Here is a 16,484-nt window from a genome sequence, read left to right on the forward strand (position 1 = left end):
AAAATATTTTGAAAGCTTCAATCTTATGCCTTGGAAAATGTCCTTGGAAAAGCAATAATAATATTTCGTTATTACTTACAAATGAGTAAATTCCTATCAACTTAAACCCCACTCAGGCGTTCAGGTGAATGTATGTTGGCTTCAAGTGGGGTGGGACTTGCATATCATTCCCACCTCCAACATTCCCAATGCACTGGCTCTGCTTCTAACCTTCACGTGCTTAGCATGAAGTTCTGAAGAGAGATTCTAATTGTGTCATCAAGGTTCCCAGGCGTGGGGAGGCTTCTAAATGTATTATCCCAATGTGCTTTGAATTTCCCTTCAGTCCTCCACACTGGAGGGTCTGCAGTACAGCTGGTGCATGCTGGGACATTGCAGGTCAGTCCTGTAACTGGGTATCCCTCCTCGTTTGCATTCACCCTGAATGCAAAAATAGGACTTACATTGAATTAATTTCAGAGTAAGTAATCATGAGATCAGGCTGTATGTCTGCAATCCTAAGCATAGTTAAATATCTAATATTGAAATCAATGGTGCTTATTCTGAATAAATACGCATATGGGTAACATGTAAATCAAGAATACTAAATAGGGTTGAGTTAACTTTCCATGTACACTGAAAATGGCAAGATCCAACACACAGTTTTTAGGGTACCTTTTGAAATATGCTATTAGTTTTCCAAGAAGCTAGTTTCAAGCAGTAACAGCAAAGTTTACTTAAGATACATAGTAGGGCAGCTAGCTGACATTTTAATATGCACTTCATTTTAGATGGAAGCAAATTAACAAAGCTGGTTGTGGATAGAAATGTTTTTAGGCTTGCTATGTTTAAAATATATGCTGAAAGACCACGATTTTTGCTCAAGCACAGTCAATTCACATTGACTTGACTTCTAACCAATTGTAAAATAACTTTTTTTTAAACAAGAGGCTAACAAAAAAAATCATGTTTGGGTTGTGGCAGCTGAAGGAGCATCAGATTTAAACTAGCTCAGAAATTGATTTGGTGCTCTCTTTAGCATAGCAGGGAGCAGAAATCTTTGTGCACCAGTGTTCCAATATCAAATCCCAGCCCTGGTAACAAAACCATGATTCAAACTCCCAGCTGTTGGGAATGAATGTACTTGATCTCTTGTGCAGTCAACCTTTATATTGACTGGAGAAAGGATCAGATAATTGAAATTACAGTAGTACCTTAGGAACTGGATGAGCTGGAGAAACCATAGCTGGCCAGACTATGCTATAGGCAGCATTTCTTTGTCTCTGGAAGAAGAGATATCTTCTTTGCAGAATGCTTGACTGCTTGTGTAAGTGGATATGATCAACTGACAAAGAGAAAAGTCGCTGATGGCTAGTCGCACAACCTGTGGATTGATATATATATAAAATCTGAATAAAAGGAATGGTTACATAGCCTTTTATTACCACATTGTTAAGTTACAATCATGCTAAGACTACAAAAAACACACAAAACCTTGTGTTCTCTAGAAAGTTCTGCTTTGCTAAATCTTTTCAAGCATAGCTTATTTACAGTCATAGAATAGTGTTTGTTGGGAGTAACATCAATATCTTCTACCTAGTTTAACTCCTCAAAAGAAGATAATTTAACCTTTTTTAGCAGACTGATCCATACCATAGAGGATTATAGCTTACAGTCAGACACATTATATTATACACCAACAAACAGAAAGCAGCAGCAATTCTCCAGTGTTACCAACAAACTCTTCTAGAGCTGAATATTTACTCCTTACCTACAAAATGGAAACCAGTTAGCTGCTGATAATGAAGAACATGTGTACCAACTCCCCTCAATCCATTAATTTATCCAGGCCAACCCAAGCTAATGTATGGAAGAACTTTTTCCCTATGGCAATGGGAAACAAGGAGCCTCAGTTCTTTGATGAGTAGCAATCTCCTTCTTACTGCTATCCTTTACACTTTTTAGTCATTTGTTCTTGCACCATTATTTGGCTTCAACATAAAGAGCTCAGCTTCATCCATTCCTTGCTCCCCAGTATACTACAGTTGCATAGCATGGCCATATAATAGTATAGAAAAGAATACAGATATTGTTTGTTATACTTAAATTGTTTTATTCTAAAAATTTTAGACATTGCACAAGAGCAAAAAAGAAGAAAAGGACAGAGTTTGGGAAAGGAATATCAAGGACTGTATGAATGGAATACTGGTAAAGTAACTGACAATGATTCAGTCACATCGACAGCACACATTTAAAGCACATGGCTTCCCCCAAAGAATCCTGGGAACTGTCGCTTGTTAAGAGTGCTGGAAATTGTAGCTCTGTGAGGGGTAAACTACAGTTCCCAGGATTCTTTGGGGAAAGTTATAACTGTTAAAAGTGGTATAAATGTGCCTTAAATATATGGTGTGGATGTTACCAAACAGAACATCATGAGATGTTGGATATTATTATTATATGGTATATCCTGCCCTTCCTCCCAGAAGAAGCCCAGGGTGGCAAACAAAACACTAAAACCTCTCTAAAACATCTTAAACATCTTAAAACAAAAAAATCTTTAAAAACATGTTTTTTAAAAAAGGTTTAAAAACATATTAAAAAGCAATTCCAACACAGACGCAGACTGGGATAAGGTCTCTACATAAAAAAAAGGCTTGCTGGAAGAGGAAGGTCTTCAGAAGGCACCGAAAAGATAACACAGATGGTGCCTGTCTAATATTTAAGGGGAGGGAATTCCAAACAATAAGTACCACTACACTAAAGGCCCGCTTCCTATGTTGTATGGAATGGACCTCCTGATAAGATGGTATCTGCAGGAGACCCTCAGCTTCAGAGGGTAGAGACAGAGTGGGTATAGACAGTCTTTCAGTTATCCTGGTCCCAAGCTGTATAGGGCTTTGTAAACTAAAATCAGAACCTTGAACTTAGCCCAGTAGCTAATAGTTAGCCAGTCAGAAGCATTAATGGATCAATCTCCAAAACTCAGGAGGCAGAATAAAAAAAAGAGATAGAAGCAGATATGCTGAAATTATTTTGTTTCATTGAAATGGTGTCAGTTCTCATTAACTACTCAGCCACATAGCCCATATTGCATTACAGCTGTGATCCTAAGCACATTTACTAGAGAGTAAGTCCCATTGAACTCTGGGGCTTAATTATGAGAAAATAAGCTTAGAATCAAGCTGCACGAGTCTGGATAAATATATTTAGTTTGGAAGGATTATATTTAACATAATAGATAATCAATTATAAACACGAAAGTAGCTGTGCTTTCCAGTTTACAAGACTACTTCAACGAGGTAGAGAACTCAGTGCTAAAAACAATTAAAAAGCCTTGACATTGTTTTCTTGTCCAGTTCAGGTATTCTCTTAAAATGTTCAAAATTTTTGTTTTGGAAAATGTTGGAAAAACTTGGCGTTGTTTGTTTTCTTCAGGGATGCTAGCTTTTTGATTCTACCTGTTTTCCCCCTACAAAAGACACCCTTTGTAGCTGTGGTACAGACATTTCCCCTCTACCTTTACAAAATATTTGGCTTCTTTTACACTTCCCCCATCTCACCCCTAGTATTCCATAGAGCACATGAAATGCGGAAGCCTGTCCCCTTCACCCATTTATTTTAATTAGAACAGTGGGACACTCCTTTCAGGAGCCCCAAAATTACAGAACAAAAGGCCTGGCTGAATAGGAGCTGCTATTTTAAGAATTTCTCCAGGGTTCATAATGTTCTTTCCAGATTTTGACAAGTGGCAAGTAAGCGAAAATTGCTTAGATTTGTATAGCACCTCAAGGGATAACAGGGGCCCAACATATTACCAGCAACCTTCTCCTCTCCATTATCCCACAAGTATAATATATGGTCTAATGGGACAGGAATGGAGAGGGAGGATTTAAATCCACCTCTCGCAGACAAGCTTGAAATATACTGAGGGCGCTATCTCTGGTAATTAAGGAAAAGAGGGCTACTTGTGGCTTTTTTGGAGAGATTTGGGGAGGGCTCCTACATCTGTAAAAATGTATTGTAGGAACATGTGTAGCACACATATAAGACACAGTGCCCAACGGATTCATTAAAATGTGTGTCCTAAACACGGTCAATATTTCACAAGTTTGTCAGGAAACCAGTTGTATATACATAGTTGCTCATTAAGAGATGCCCATGTGTACCCGTGGAAGAGACACATATCAGCCCATACCCGCAAAAAGCATTATGGAGTACAGCCCTGAAGAAGCAAAACATGCCACATACCATTATGCAGACATAAGGGGCCAGTCCCAACAGTGCAGCTCCGGTGGCACAGGGAACTTCTGTGCATGGAACAGAATTCCTCTCCTTTCCCCTCCATCCCCCCCCCCATCTTCAAAATCAGCTCTGGAGGGTTGAGGGATCCGCCGGAGCATTTTGGGGGGTATGTGGGGAATGGAGAGGAGCAGAAGTCTTGTTACACCCGTGGAACCCTGCTGTCACAGTACTGAATACAAGCCAAGGGGCCTAGTCTGGAAGAGCAGGAGCACCACAGAAGGCTGCATGCCTCCTCTGGCACTCATGGTTAAAGCAAGTAATGAGGATGGAGCAGAGGACACAGCCTTCTCTTGGTACCAAATCAGCTCTCTTGAAGAGTGAAAGCCGCAGTACAGGGGGTGGCGGCAGTGAATAGATTCACTGGTCCCACTTGCTCCGTCCATTTCAGATTGCCTCTGAGAGGTACACAGCCTGCCTATTCTTTGCACACCCAGTCAATATTTCCAGTGTCTTTTCTTCCCAATTGCAGCAAATATGGTCTTTGCTCCTCTATTGGGTTCTGAGCCTGTAGGGTCTTAAAATGAAGAAGCATTATTTGATCATTGCACCCATCAGGAGCCATACTTTCAGTACCCTATTGCATTTTGGGGCTACTGGTTAATTAATCTAATGCAGTGGTCCCCAAATTCTTTCCCCCCCCCGACCACTTGAAAATTGCTAAGGGTATTGCCAGACAAGTTCATGATTCTTCAGCCCGTCATTTTGCAATTGCAATGCACTAGGCTAGATGCTGCAGACCACCTGAATGAAGCTCACAGACCACACTTTGGGAACCCCTGGTCTAATGGTAAATTGCAAATACACACACACACATATATATACATACATACTATTTATGTATATTATTTAGTGTATATATATATACACACACACTAAAAAGTATAAGGGTACTTCCATTATAACAGCAGAACAAATCCCTACTTTATTGCCTTTATAGCAGCCTGTCTTTTCTCAAGCCTCCAGCCATCATATCTTCATCTCTTTCTGTGACACTTTCTTTTTGTCTTCCCCTCCCCCCACTTCTCATGTCTGCCTGAATGTATTTATGAGTATAATCACTCTTTAGTGTGCAAAATGCATTACTGTTCTTATTTCATTTTTGCTCCTGCAACTTTGGTTAGGCTGAAGGAAAGTGACTTCCCCAGACAATATTGTGAGCTTCCAAACACTGTGCTTTATACAGTCCAGCACAATCCACTATTTCATATACATACACTCCTGATCCCTCAACATCTGTCTGATCCTGGATCTCTGTCTTGCTTCCTGCATATCTTGCCAATGTTTCAAATTTAACACGTAGATTTAAGATACCCTTACAAGACTTCTCTATCATTGCAGGAGGGTGCTATGATCTCCCCTAACTCTCAAACTTAAGGCTAATCTTTGATTCAACTTTGCTTTCCACATTCAAGCCATTATCAAGTTCTGCTGCTGTTCTCCAAGAGCATCCTCCTTCTATCTACAAACAAAGCCCAAGGCTGGCATCAAGAGTTGGTATGGTTGGGCATCTGCCCACACTCCAGCAGGGAGCCCACTGAGCTCTCCCTGAACTGCTTTCCCTTTTCACCATTTCAACCTGCTTGTTCACCTGCCTCTCATACTGGTGGTGGCGAGAAGGAGGAACAGTAGATGCCATTGCCTGCTTGCCCACTGGGCCTCTGCCTAGCAAGCAACTAGGAAGCAGCAATTATGAGGCAGGAGAGGAGCATCAGGAGCAACTACTGATAATCATGGTGAGGAGGCAGATGATGGGGAGGGATGAGGCACAGAGGATGTCTTGCCCAACCATCAAAACCAGGAGCCGGCGCTGACAAAGCTAATGCCAAAAGCACTGTCCAGTCTTCCATGGGGACTACAGAGGCCTGCTTCAGGGTAGCCTTTGCTCTTGCCATATCTCCCATCTTCAGTTGATTCAAAATGCCTCTTCTAAGGCCCTCTCTTTCATTTTCACTGCTACAGTTACACCAGCCTGTGTACTCTGCACTGAAATAAAAATATGGTTCAAAGTAACCCAAATTCTGTGCTTAAAAACACCAAATTATGAAACTTGTAAAAATTATATAAAGTAAGCAAATTTGTATAATTTGCTTATTTTGCATTATTTGTTCTGCTAATCGTGGATGGGGCAAAGCTACATGGAGCACTAAGTTTCACGAACAGTAGAAACACCTGCTCTTAAGAAGGTAGGAGGAGCCCTGGTGGACTAGACCAATGGTCGATCTAGTCCCGTCCCCACAGTGCCATCCAGATGCCTGCAGGAAGACAACCTTGATTATCATCATACCTGAACTTTGACACAATCTTACCTCTCACCTGCCCTGCATCCTTCCACCGTATTTGCCAGTGCCTGACCTATCTTATAATGACCTCCCCAACCCAATGAGGGATATGTATCCGACATGTGCAAAAGAATGCGGATCACAAGGTTCCCAGTGTTGCATTTCAGGCTGTACACACTGGTTCTATCTTGACCCTATGTTGAGAAATGTATGCAAAATGCCAAAGAGATAGCTAGCATGGCTACCTTTGATATGCCAATCACCTGTCTGGGGGAGTTAATGTTGGCTCCCATCAAGAGGGGTGGAGGCAGGGAACCATCTCTTGAAAGTCTAAGCTGAATACATTGACAACCTACTGTGTGCACATAGCTTTGTACTGGGGCATATCTAATGCAGATTATGAAGCCCTGTTGGCAAAAAGTACTAAGTAGAAATAATAGCCATCAGTATGGTCAACTCACATAATTATTGTGCTGGCTATATTTGGATTATATAGTTGCCAGCAGCATCGCCAACATATTTTGGATGTGATCTGCACACAGTGCACAAGTTTATCTGTGGTTGCTTGATACAATAACGGAAGCTGTACAGGTGGTTAATGTAAAAACTATAGCAAAAGAAAAAAACAGAACAAAGCGGTAGTCCCAAGCACACTTACTTGCACACTCCTATTGAACATAGTGTGATTAACTTCTGTGGAAACATGCATGGGATTCCACTGTAAATAAGTTAATGTTAAAGGCTATTGTGGATCAGGCTACACTAACCCATTCATCACAGAAGTCTACTTCAGAGTCTCCCTATCTCAGAAAGACCTTGCTGTCAGGGTACCCAACTAGACCATACACAAGATATTTAAGGAGAAGCAGAAAAATATACCTTTCCATTATGCAACAAAGCCGTTTCCTGAGCCAGGACAATCCAAAAACTAGAGGTCTGGAGTTGGGTTTAAATCCCTGCTTGGACATAGATCCTGCCTTTGTCACTTTTAGGTGAGATACTATAAATATGACTAAGGGTAACAAAACAACCCACCAACAGTTTATAAAATGCTTAATTACTAAGTACCCCAACTGAAACAAAGGGTATCTATTTCTTTTCCGTAATGCGATTCTTGGTAATGACCACAAACTCAGTATTCTGAGTTCTTATAGTTTTCATCACTTTTCAACAACAACAACAAAAAGGATGGGTGCGGCAAGCATATATTCTAAAAGTAACAAAATCACAGGATAATGCGGACATCATTTTAATAATGGTTAAATATATGCCAGAATTAAGGAATTAAACTGCAAAAAAAGCCTGATCCTATGATCTGCTATGGAGAGGTAGCAGAGGACAGGATTGGACTCAGGGCTTCAAGGGCTGACAAGAGGAAGGGGAGAGGGTTGTGCTCCCATTGCTTCAGGTAAAAGGAGCAGCTGGCCCTCCTGTAGTAAAGTGGCAGGTTTCGACACTACTGTACCAAGCACAGAGAAGGAATGACACATAAGAGGCTTGGGAAGGGGTAGACGGGAGGCAGGCTGCTTCGGCTCCATCCTAAGGCCTATGGAGCTAGTTCTCAGCTCCCTCTTGTGACTGCTGCAAGTTGCAGCAAGGGTTTTTTCCCTGATTTTCATGGCAAGCAGGACCCAACTTACAACACTAGCTCATTTGTCTCACACAGGATGCCACAACAGCTGTTGTGGCACAAGCAGACACTTGTGCTGCAAGAGTTATGGCCCAAAATAGGATCAGGCAGCACAGCGTACAAAGAAGAGCCTTGCAAGATATGTGTAAAATAAATGTGTAAAATAAAACCTGAATTATTCCCTTCCCCTCCCGTGTTAACACAAAAGATAGTCTAAGCAAACATGATTAAGGAGTGCGCATGGAAAATCAATATGCAGAGGGCCTTAAGAACAATGGAAAGCCTACTCCGCAGCAGTATGTTTTCTTTGCAAATAACGTACTTCTAACATCTCTAATTCTACTCTGCTTCCAAACTTCAAATATTCACAGCCAATTTGATGCACTAACATCATCCATCACTAGAGACAACAACCACTGGCTGTGTTTCTCAATCCAGTCTATGCAGACTATATCTCCCCACCCACCCCGGCCACCCCAAACACACACACTTTATACACATCTAAGCCTTTGTCAAATTCTGCTTATTCCTGTTTATTCTACAGTTGACAGCCTCTCATGCATTAAACTGTTTAGATCCTAAATGTAAATCTCAAGAAAGATGAAATACTGGTTTGAAAACCAAATGTGGTATTATATATACTTAAACCCATTGATTTATCAACACCACCAGAGACCTGCTTACCGGGTGCAGTTTCAGTTTAAAAATACTTCTACAGGGGAATAGCTGTAAATCTCACTGAGAAAAACATCCCAAAATTAGCATTCTGTATCACCATCCTTAAAAAATGGTGTAACATTGACCACCTACCACCTTTCTCTGGAGGCTGCAAATCCATGGCAGAAATGATGCTGAATAAATCCTAACTTCACCATGTTCTGCAACAGGAATTACCAGCATTCAAAATACAAATCCCATCAGCAGTTGGGTTCTTGGGTTGGTATTTCCTTGTTTTTTTACTGCTCAAAGAGAACCGTATACTTTGATACACTGTTGTCGCAAAATGTGTGCATGTCTTTTGTAAAATCTGGATGTTCCTCAATATATCTTTCAGGGATATTAACTAATATTTAGTTATTAACTATTATAGTATTGCTGAGGGGTTTCCTCTTCAATAATTTACAGAAAATAATATTTTTTGAAAACCATACTTAATTCAGCTAAAGGGACTGAATGGAGAACTGGACTGATGATGACTGGAGTGGGAAGCGTATTTTAATTTTACAGCAGGCACCATACTCCATGTTTATTAGCCTCTTTACTGCAGGTCTATTTTAATTATTATCTGTTCATGCATGCTATAGCATATAATGAAATGCTCCCATTTCACTCATTGAGTAGTAAGGATTTTTATGTGTATTTCCAAAATGACCCTTAGTTAAGCTGATTTTAGTAATTCAAATATGGCTTTTCTTCCGGTCAACAAGATCCCCCACCCTAAAGAGAAAGGTTGGCAATGACTCCTTTTAAAGTCTTTCTTATTTAATAGTTGCAGGAATAATTGCTTTCAGTTCTAGAGAGCTGTAACATAGTCCATCAATAACCAGAACTACAAGTCCACATTATTTTCAACACAGATTAGTGCAAGTGCTCTCACGTTTCATCATGCTATTAAAACCTGTTTGGTTAACCTTGAAATTAAGCTGCTGAAAATTTGCTACAGCAGAAATGTAAATAAAGGCAACAGCTAATTAAATTATATATATATATACACACACACACACACACACACAGAGCAGTGAATTTGAATATTGTAATATACTAACCAACAGTATTTGCAATACAGTGGCAAATACCAATTATATACCAAAACCCAAACCATTTATAATGTTTAAATTGGACTGATATAAAACATAAAGGCTCATTAAGATATTATTTTTTAGCAACTGATTACAGAGTGGACAAAGTTTTGCTTAATGAAGCATAAAATTATTAGCTATTTCCAAGATAGTTATATTAAACTTATGCCAAATATTTCCCACTATTGTTTGATCTGGATTCCAAATTGTCAGTTTTGGAAGACATTACTAATTTGTGAACTCCTACTTTAAGATGTTTAATGCTTAACATATTTAGTACATTAGAACATTCCGCAAAGGAATAAGCAACCAAGTTCCTTCGCCTCCAGTTTTTAAAAAAAATCTTGTTTCATGATTAATTTGGATTTATATAAGCTCTTTTGCAATAGGTTAACACAGACTATGGACTCTTAACAAATTCAACTGGAACTTGCAAGTTTTTGTTTTTAACTCTCATGTTTTCAAAAGGTATTTCAGTGGTTCAAGTTTCCCAACTTGAGATACTAAGTGTTTAATGCCAAGATAAGTAACAACACAGATTCTTAGAAGGAAAGGCCCAAAGCACTCTACTGATCGACTCGTGTTGCTGTATTTGTGTTGTATGCAAGGGGGGGCACATGTGCTTGAAAACCATACCATGAAAGATTAAAGGGTCTTTGCAACTCTGTGTAACCTGCGCAAGAGACTTAGAGCTCACATTTCACACGCAATAACCTGTGCACTGGCAGAAGAAAAGAACAACACAGGGAGTGCCTCAGGCAGAAGCTTAAACTGATTGGGCAAAGAAGGAAGACAAGAGCCCTTGAAATTACACAAAAGCAAATTCACCCCGTTGACAGATGTTGGTTACATCAAAGCAATGAACAACTTCTCTCCCCCCCCCCCCCCCCGTGGGTAGCTAATACCACCTCATTATCTGTACACTCAGGAGCAAACATATTTTAAATCAACTTTTTGCATGTAGAATATATTAAATCCAGTAAAAATGTTGTAGAAAAAGGGCCTTGGGTAAGCAGGCTTATTTAAACAAGAAGGCATTCACATGGTCATGTCTGCACACCCGTGCTGGTCACGCCATCCTCAGCCCTTTACTTCTAGGGGTTAACTACTCTGGCAGCCAAATAAAACAGTGCGAGAGTCATGCAATTACAGAGACAGTCAAAGGGCAGGCTCTATTTTGAAATCTATTTGCACAGACAAGGCCTTCCAATTTAAGTTACAGGAAACAGGCTGGTAAAGAGAGTCTCCTTTTCTCCAGATGCTTTCTACTCTTTTCCTCCATGGCAGGAAATCATGGCTTTGGACTGGCCCCTTAGAAGAAATCCTTAGCCCCAAGGAAGAGAACCCTCATGAGCTTCTTCCCTGCTTTCTTTCTCCTCACCTCTTCAAAAATGCCTAGCCTCTAAAGCCTACAGGTTTCCTGGTCTAACAGGCAGAAACACTCTCACTCAGCCTGCTTGCCTTGTGAATCCATCATAGCTGTGTCTGGGCCACAAGCAAACCAAGGTGGAGGCAAGTTCAGGGCGCACAGATGCTCCAGCAGAGCCAATCCAATGCATCTACCCAGCCCTGACTTTTCCACCGCCTTGCTCCAGCACCATCCAGGCAAGCTGAAGTGGTGCCAGTGCATCAGGAAGGCAGCTCTGCCCCACTACAGTAGTCAGTACTGACCAGCAGACTCCGGGGGTTGAGGGAGCATTCTTCTTAAGCTGGCTGCCTGAAGTGGAGCCTGGCGGTGTCAGCTCCTTACCACAGCTCTGGCCAGACACTCTTTTTTTTTAACACGCAGAGCAATAAGAACAACAAGACAGACCATTGAAAATGTTAATCAGTCAGAAATTCAACATTTGTTACAACATGTTCATTTAGAGGGGAGGTTGGTGGGCAAGAACTGAGAACCTACACAGCCTAATGGACAGAGGCCTGGATTTAGACCTGGACTGAAGTCCCACAGCTGCCATTGACTCTGTCAGTGTATACTGTTAGGCTAGTCAATATTCTCTGGCAACCCAATCCTAAACTTGCTGGAAAATGGGACTTGCTTCCTAGAAAAACAGCATCAGTCTCAAAAAATACTGACCCAAGTGGCTTGATAGATATGTGTACGCACACACACACACGGTTTGGCACGATGAATTTGAAATTAAATAAAATATAAAAGCAAACATGGCAGAAAAATAAGCAGTTTATGCTACACATATGAAGCAATTCCACTATAGCATCCCCTTCAGTGCCGGATTTAGGCATAAGCTAAACAAGCTACAGCTTAGGGCCTCACAATCCACAGGGGCCTCAAAAAAAAATCAGAATTTTTGGGGGGGGCTTTTAAAATTTTATGTGTACTGAATAGGTGTAATTTTTTTAACAAAGGGCCTCCAAGCTTTATATAGCTTAGGGCCTCACCAAGTCTAAATCCGGCACTGATCCCCTTGCTCTTATATGAACTAGGAAACCTGCTCAATCTAGTGGCCAATTGTCGAATGAATTGGATTGTATGGTGTATTTTTAAAGTGATCGTTTAATATGCGTTTTCCAGCAACTGGAAAGGAAGTGCCTTTATTTATTTAGATTTCTTACCTGTCCTTCACCATATGGTCCCAGAACAGGTAACAACCATGTAATCATACAAACTTAAAATCCAACAAAACAGTTCTCAGAAATCCATGGTTGTGTTAAGTCTTGGATCAACTATTAAGCATATCAGGCAGGTTAGCTATCCTAAGGTCTAGTGTGTGCCTGTTTTTCTCAGTTGGTCACTGGTGACATGAAGGAATATTAATATAATGTTCCATTATCTGAACTGGCTGCCTTAAGTGAATTTTTGTTGCCCTAGGACAGCTTTCCTAGGGCAACAAATAGGATTGTTGGATGAGCCCTACATATTCTACATTTCCTCTAACATTTTAGATGGGAGTCAACTTCTTGGCAAGTATGCCACAAGTCAAGTCCAAAGTATGATAAAGTATCATTCTAGAGCACACTTCAGTACATCTGTACATCTTTCTATCACCCAATCTCATGCCTTGTGGGAGGTTTTAACTCTTGTCTACTGAGCCAAGGAGCTGGCAGCAGAGTACTGGAGAGAAAACTAGGAGTGCTGGTCTGACCATACTCCTAAACTGTCTAGGAGTGGCACAAGTACCTGTTCCTCTACCATTTGTGATACCTATGTCACAGGTTGTCCATCCATGGTGCTTAATGGGCCACTGATCCCACCTAGTAAGAATATACTCATGACCACACATCTTGATGCAACTATCAGGACAGGTTTTTAATCGAATGTTATTAGGACTCCTGCACAAGGTGAAATTGAGCAGGATTTGTATGGACACTATTCTCTGTGAACAAGAAATTTTGCTACTTAGCTGAGCTAGGCATTCGTTATCAGCCATATACATTTTTGACTCCGTAAACAACTAAATTAAATCTCAGCTGCCATTTTCACAACTACTGACACGGCTTATTTTAATTTCCTAGACTCCATTTTCAACATTCATGCTGTGATCACGACATCTGAGAATAATGCAGTTCTTATGCTTGCAGCGCACAGTGAGTCACAAGAGACTAGGGCTTTTTTTTTAAAAAAAATGCTGCATAGAAGGTAAGCTGGAAAACACTGGAGAATCAGAATGCCACCATGTACAGGAAGGATGACAGCCTAAGGGTACTCAAGTCCAATAATAACAACATTCAAGTAATAGTGCCTGGGTCATGACAAACCATGACCCTTCCCCAGAGCTCTTTCAGGAAGTTGGCTTGGAGCCACCTTTTATCAATAGCAATTGATACTGTGCAACTTTAACAAGCCTAGAGAAAGACGGAAGACGTTCTCATTTTACACCCTTAAAAACAAATCCCAAAATCTTCCACTGATGATTGCCCCAGCAGTTGTACATAAAAAAAGCAAAAAGCAAAGACAGTAAGGTAAGTTAATTTAGTGCTTTACTGAACAACATGCTGAAGCAGTCGCGGAGTATGTATGAAACACAGCCACAGCAGAGTATTGCAAGCCTATTCCATTCATCCTTCCACCAAAGGGGTTTCATTGTCTATTAACAAAAGTGTGACTTGATGTAATGCGCTTTCTATTTTTAAAAAACAGTATCCTGAACTTTGTCTGATGATGGCATTTATTTGATAAAAGATATCTATCTCAGCACAGCAAAAAGGGTTACTAAGAAAGCAAAAATCTAAAATTTACATCTCAACATCCTTTTGTTATAAAATGTCCCACTGCCAACATGGTATAAAGAGAAAGCATAAGTCAAGCGCAGCGTAAGGCAACAACAGAGCTGAATGAAACAAGTCAGACCCAAATGCTGGACAGAGCAATTTTTTTAAAAGGTTCACACATGGTTAACACCAGGGGAATACAGGCCTCAAACGAGCACATCTGGCAAATTTCAACTTTAAAAAAACCTAGTTAAAGAAACATTCCTATTACCTTGCCTGCACTTCTGTTAAAAAAGGGGAAACGCATAACTCTATAAAATGTCTATAGTTATAACCAGAATGTACAGATTTGCTCATATCTTCTATGGATTATCCTATTTGAAGTCATAGCAACCTTTGCAAGCCCCAAATCTTGATTTTGACAGGAAACTTAAGTGTTCAACAGATTTAGTATTTATATTTGTAAACACAGACAGAAGCCTACTAATGAACAGGCATTAAGATAAATAATTGTTACCAGGCACAGATCCTAACTGTAATCCACTGGGAACCCATTTAATGCATGCTTACACAACTCCCACTAATTTCAATGGTGACTGCACTGGAAACCTTCCTATTGGTTTGTGTCCTTGGTATGCAACATACAACACCTACTAGTGGTTACTCCAGGTTACTTTTTTTGCTAAAATTACAACAAGAAAAGAACCATAACAGTCATGCAAATTGTGTTCTGTGTACACTGTGCGATGTACAAATATGTACATATTACTTCCTGTGTTGTATAGGAAAATAACATTTTTTTAAAAAAAATTGTCAATGTTTCTGTTTTAACATAAATCCATAAACCTGTTCTTATCCTAGATGCTTCTGAAAAAAGTAGCAAGGGAAAAAAATAAGAAGTTGAATCTGGGTTAGTATTTTTCTGTACTCCCCTATCCAAGTTACTCTTAACATTCAGACATATAAATAAAATAGATACCATCTCCACAGAAACTCATTATTATTTTAATTTCAGTTTTGCCCATCTACAGTCATACAAAAGGAAATACAATAACAGTTGCTCGAGTCATAAGCCAGCCTTACCTTAACAATGAAGAAAACTATAAATTATGTTAGAATTTATTCCGTGAGAAATCTTTTAATAAAATACTGCTTGTTTGGAAATGACATCTAGCAGTGAGTGTTTCCTCCGCTGTGTCAGGTTTGGTTAATTACCTGCATTATCTTGTTTTATAAGCAGCGGTTGCAAGCATCTGAAAACACAATTTTATACATTATGGGGGTTAGCTTCCCATTGAGAGAGAATTTACAAATGCAAGTTACAGCCATAAATTTCTCACCATGCCTATGATAAAAGGATACACTTAAGTATCTTTCATACTACTACAAAATTAAATATTAATTCTTCCAAAGTTCCAACGATATTGATCCTCCCCGTCCCTCAGAAAGGAAAAACTAGACGGCTTGGGCAGGGACAGTGGGGGGACCTTCAGCCTACAGGCCAGTTGCAGCCCACAGGGCTTTTATGTCAGTTCCACCACCTCTCCATCAGGCTCTGCCCCTCTTTGGGCCCAACACGACATCCTCCTCCAATGCCCCATAGTGATGACCGTCTTTTGTGTCACAGTGATCAACACTGTGAGTCTCCACATGGGGCTCCGCCCACCTCTTTGTACGCCATGTTGCAGGTTTCCACTGGAGCTACCTCCCCTTGTGGTTCCGCTCAGCAGGTCAGCATACTTCTGCTTTCTGATGAGGAAATCAGTATACAAGCCTCCCCACTCTTTGAGGCTCAGCTCTCCCACAAATAGGGCCAAAGAAGGAGCTATAAATGAGCTCTCTCTCTCTCTCACACACACACACACACACACACTTATTTTTATTTTATTTAAATCTTTATAATCTGTACATTCATATAAAATATCAAAAGGTGGCATTCACACTAAAACACAGTATTACAATAAAAACATCAAAACACATCAGTAAGAGCTGGTTGGCAAAGAATCTTGGATCTGAAGAACTGTTTGAATGCCGTTTTTAGAAGATGTCTCAAAATAAGCAATGATGACTCCTGCCGAACCTCTACTGGCAAGGAGTTCCAAAGGGCAGAGCCAGCCACATGCTAAAGGCTTGGCCACTGGTAAAGGCCAGCCAAACTTCAGGAGCATGTAGAGCCACCAACGATGCCCCATCAGAAGACCTCAGCTATCGAGGTGGAACATAAGGAATCAGGTGGTCCTATCTCATTCACTTGTCGTGGTGAGGAGGGTCTCAGTAATAAGCAAAGCAGAAGGTGTTGGTGTTAAAGTTTATTTCTGACAA

The 16,484-nt window shown here is 40.4% G+C and overlaps 1 protein-coding gene across 4 annotated transcripts in view; it reads right to left on the minus strand.

Moving 5' to 3' along the window:
- The window catches only part of METAP1D (methionyl aminopeptidase type 1D, mitochondrial), a 107,832-nt gene that overhangs the window by 57,042 nt on the left and 34,306 nt on the right, over positions 1-16,484 (minus strand). For 3 of the 4 annotated variants that reach the window (XM_061608494.1, XM_061608491.1, XM_061608492.1), the window contains exon 2: positions 1,194-1,363. In XM_061608494.1, coding sequence (XP_061464478.1) covers positions 1,194-1,363 — 170 coding nt within the window. Of the gene's footprint in view, positions 1-1,193; positions 1,364-15,245; positions 15,416-16,484 lie in introns of all 4 variants that reach the window. The other variant, XM_061608493.1, reaches the window with a different exon arrangement.

The sequence above is a fragment of the Rhineura floridana genome, chromosome 2 (assembly GCF_030035675.1).
Source record: "Rhineura floridana isolate rRhiFlo1 chromosome 2, rRhiFlo1.hap2, whole genome shotgun sequence".
Lineage (NCBI taxonomy): Eukaryota > Metazoa > Chordata > Lepidosauria > Squamata > Rhineuridae > Rhineura > Rhineura floridana.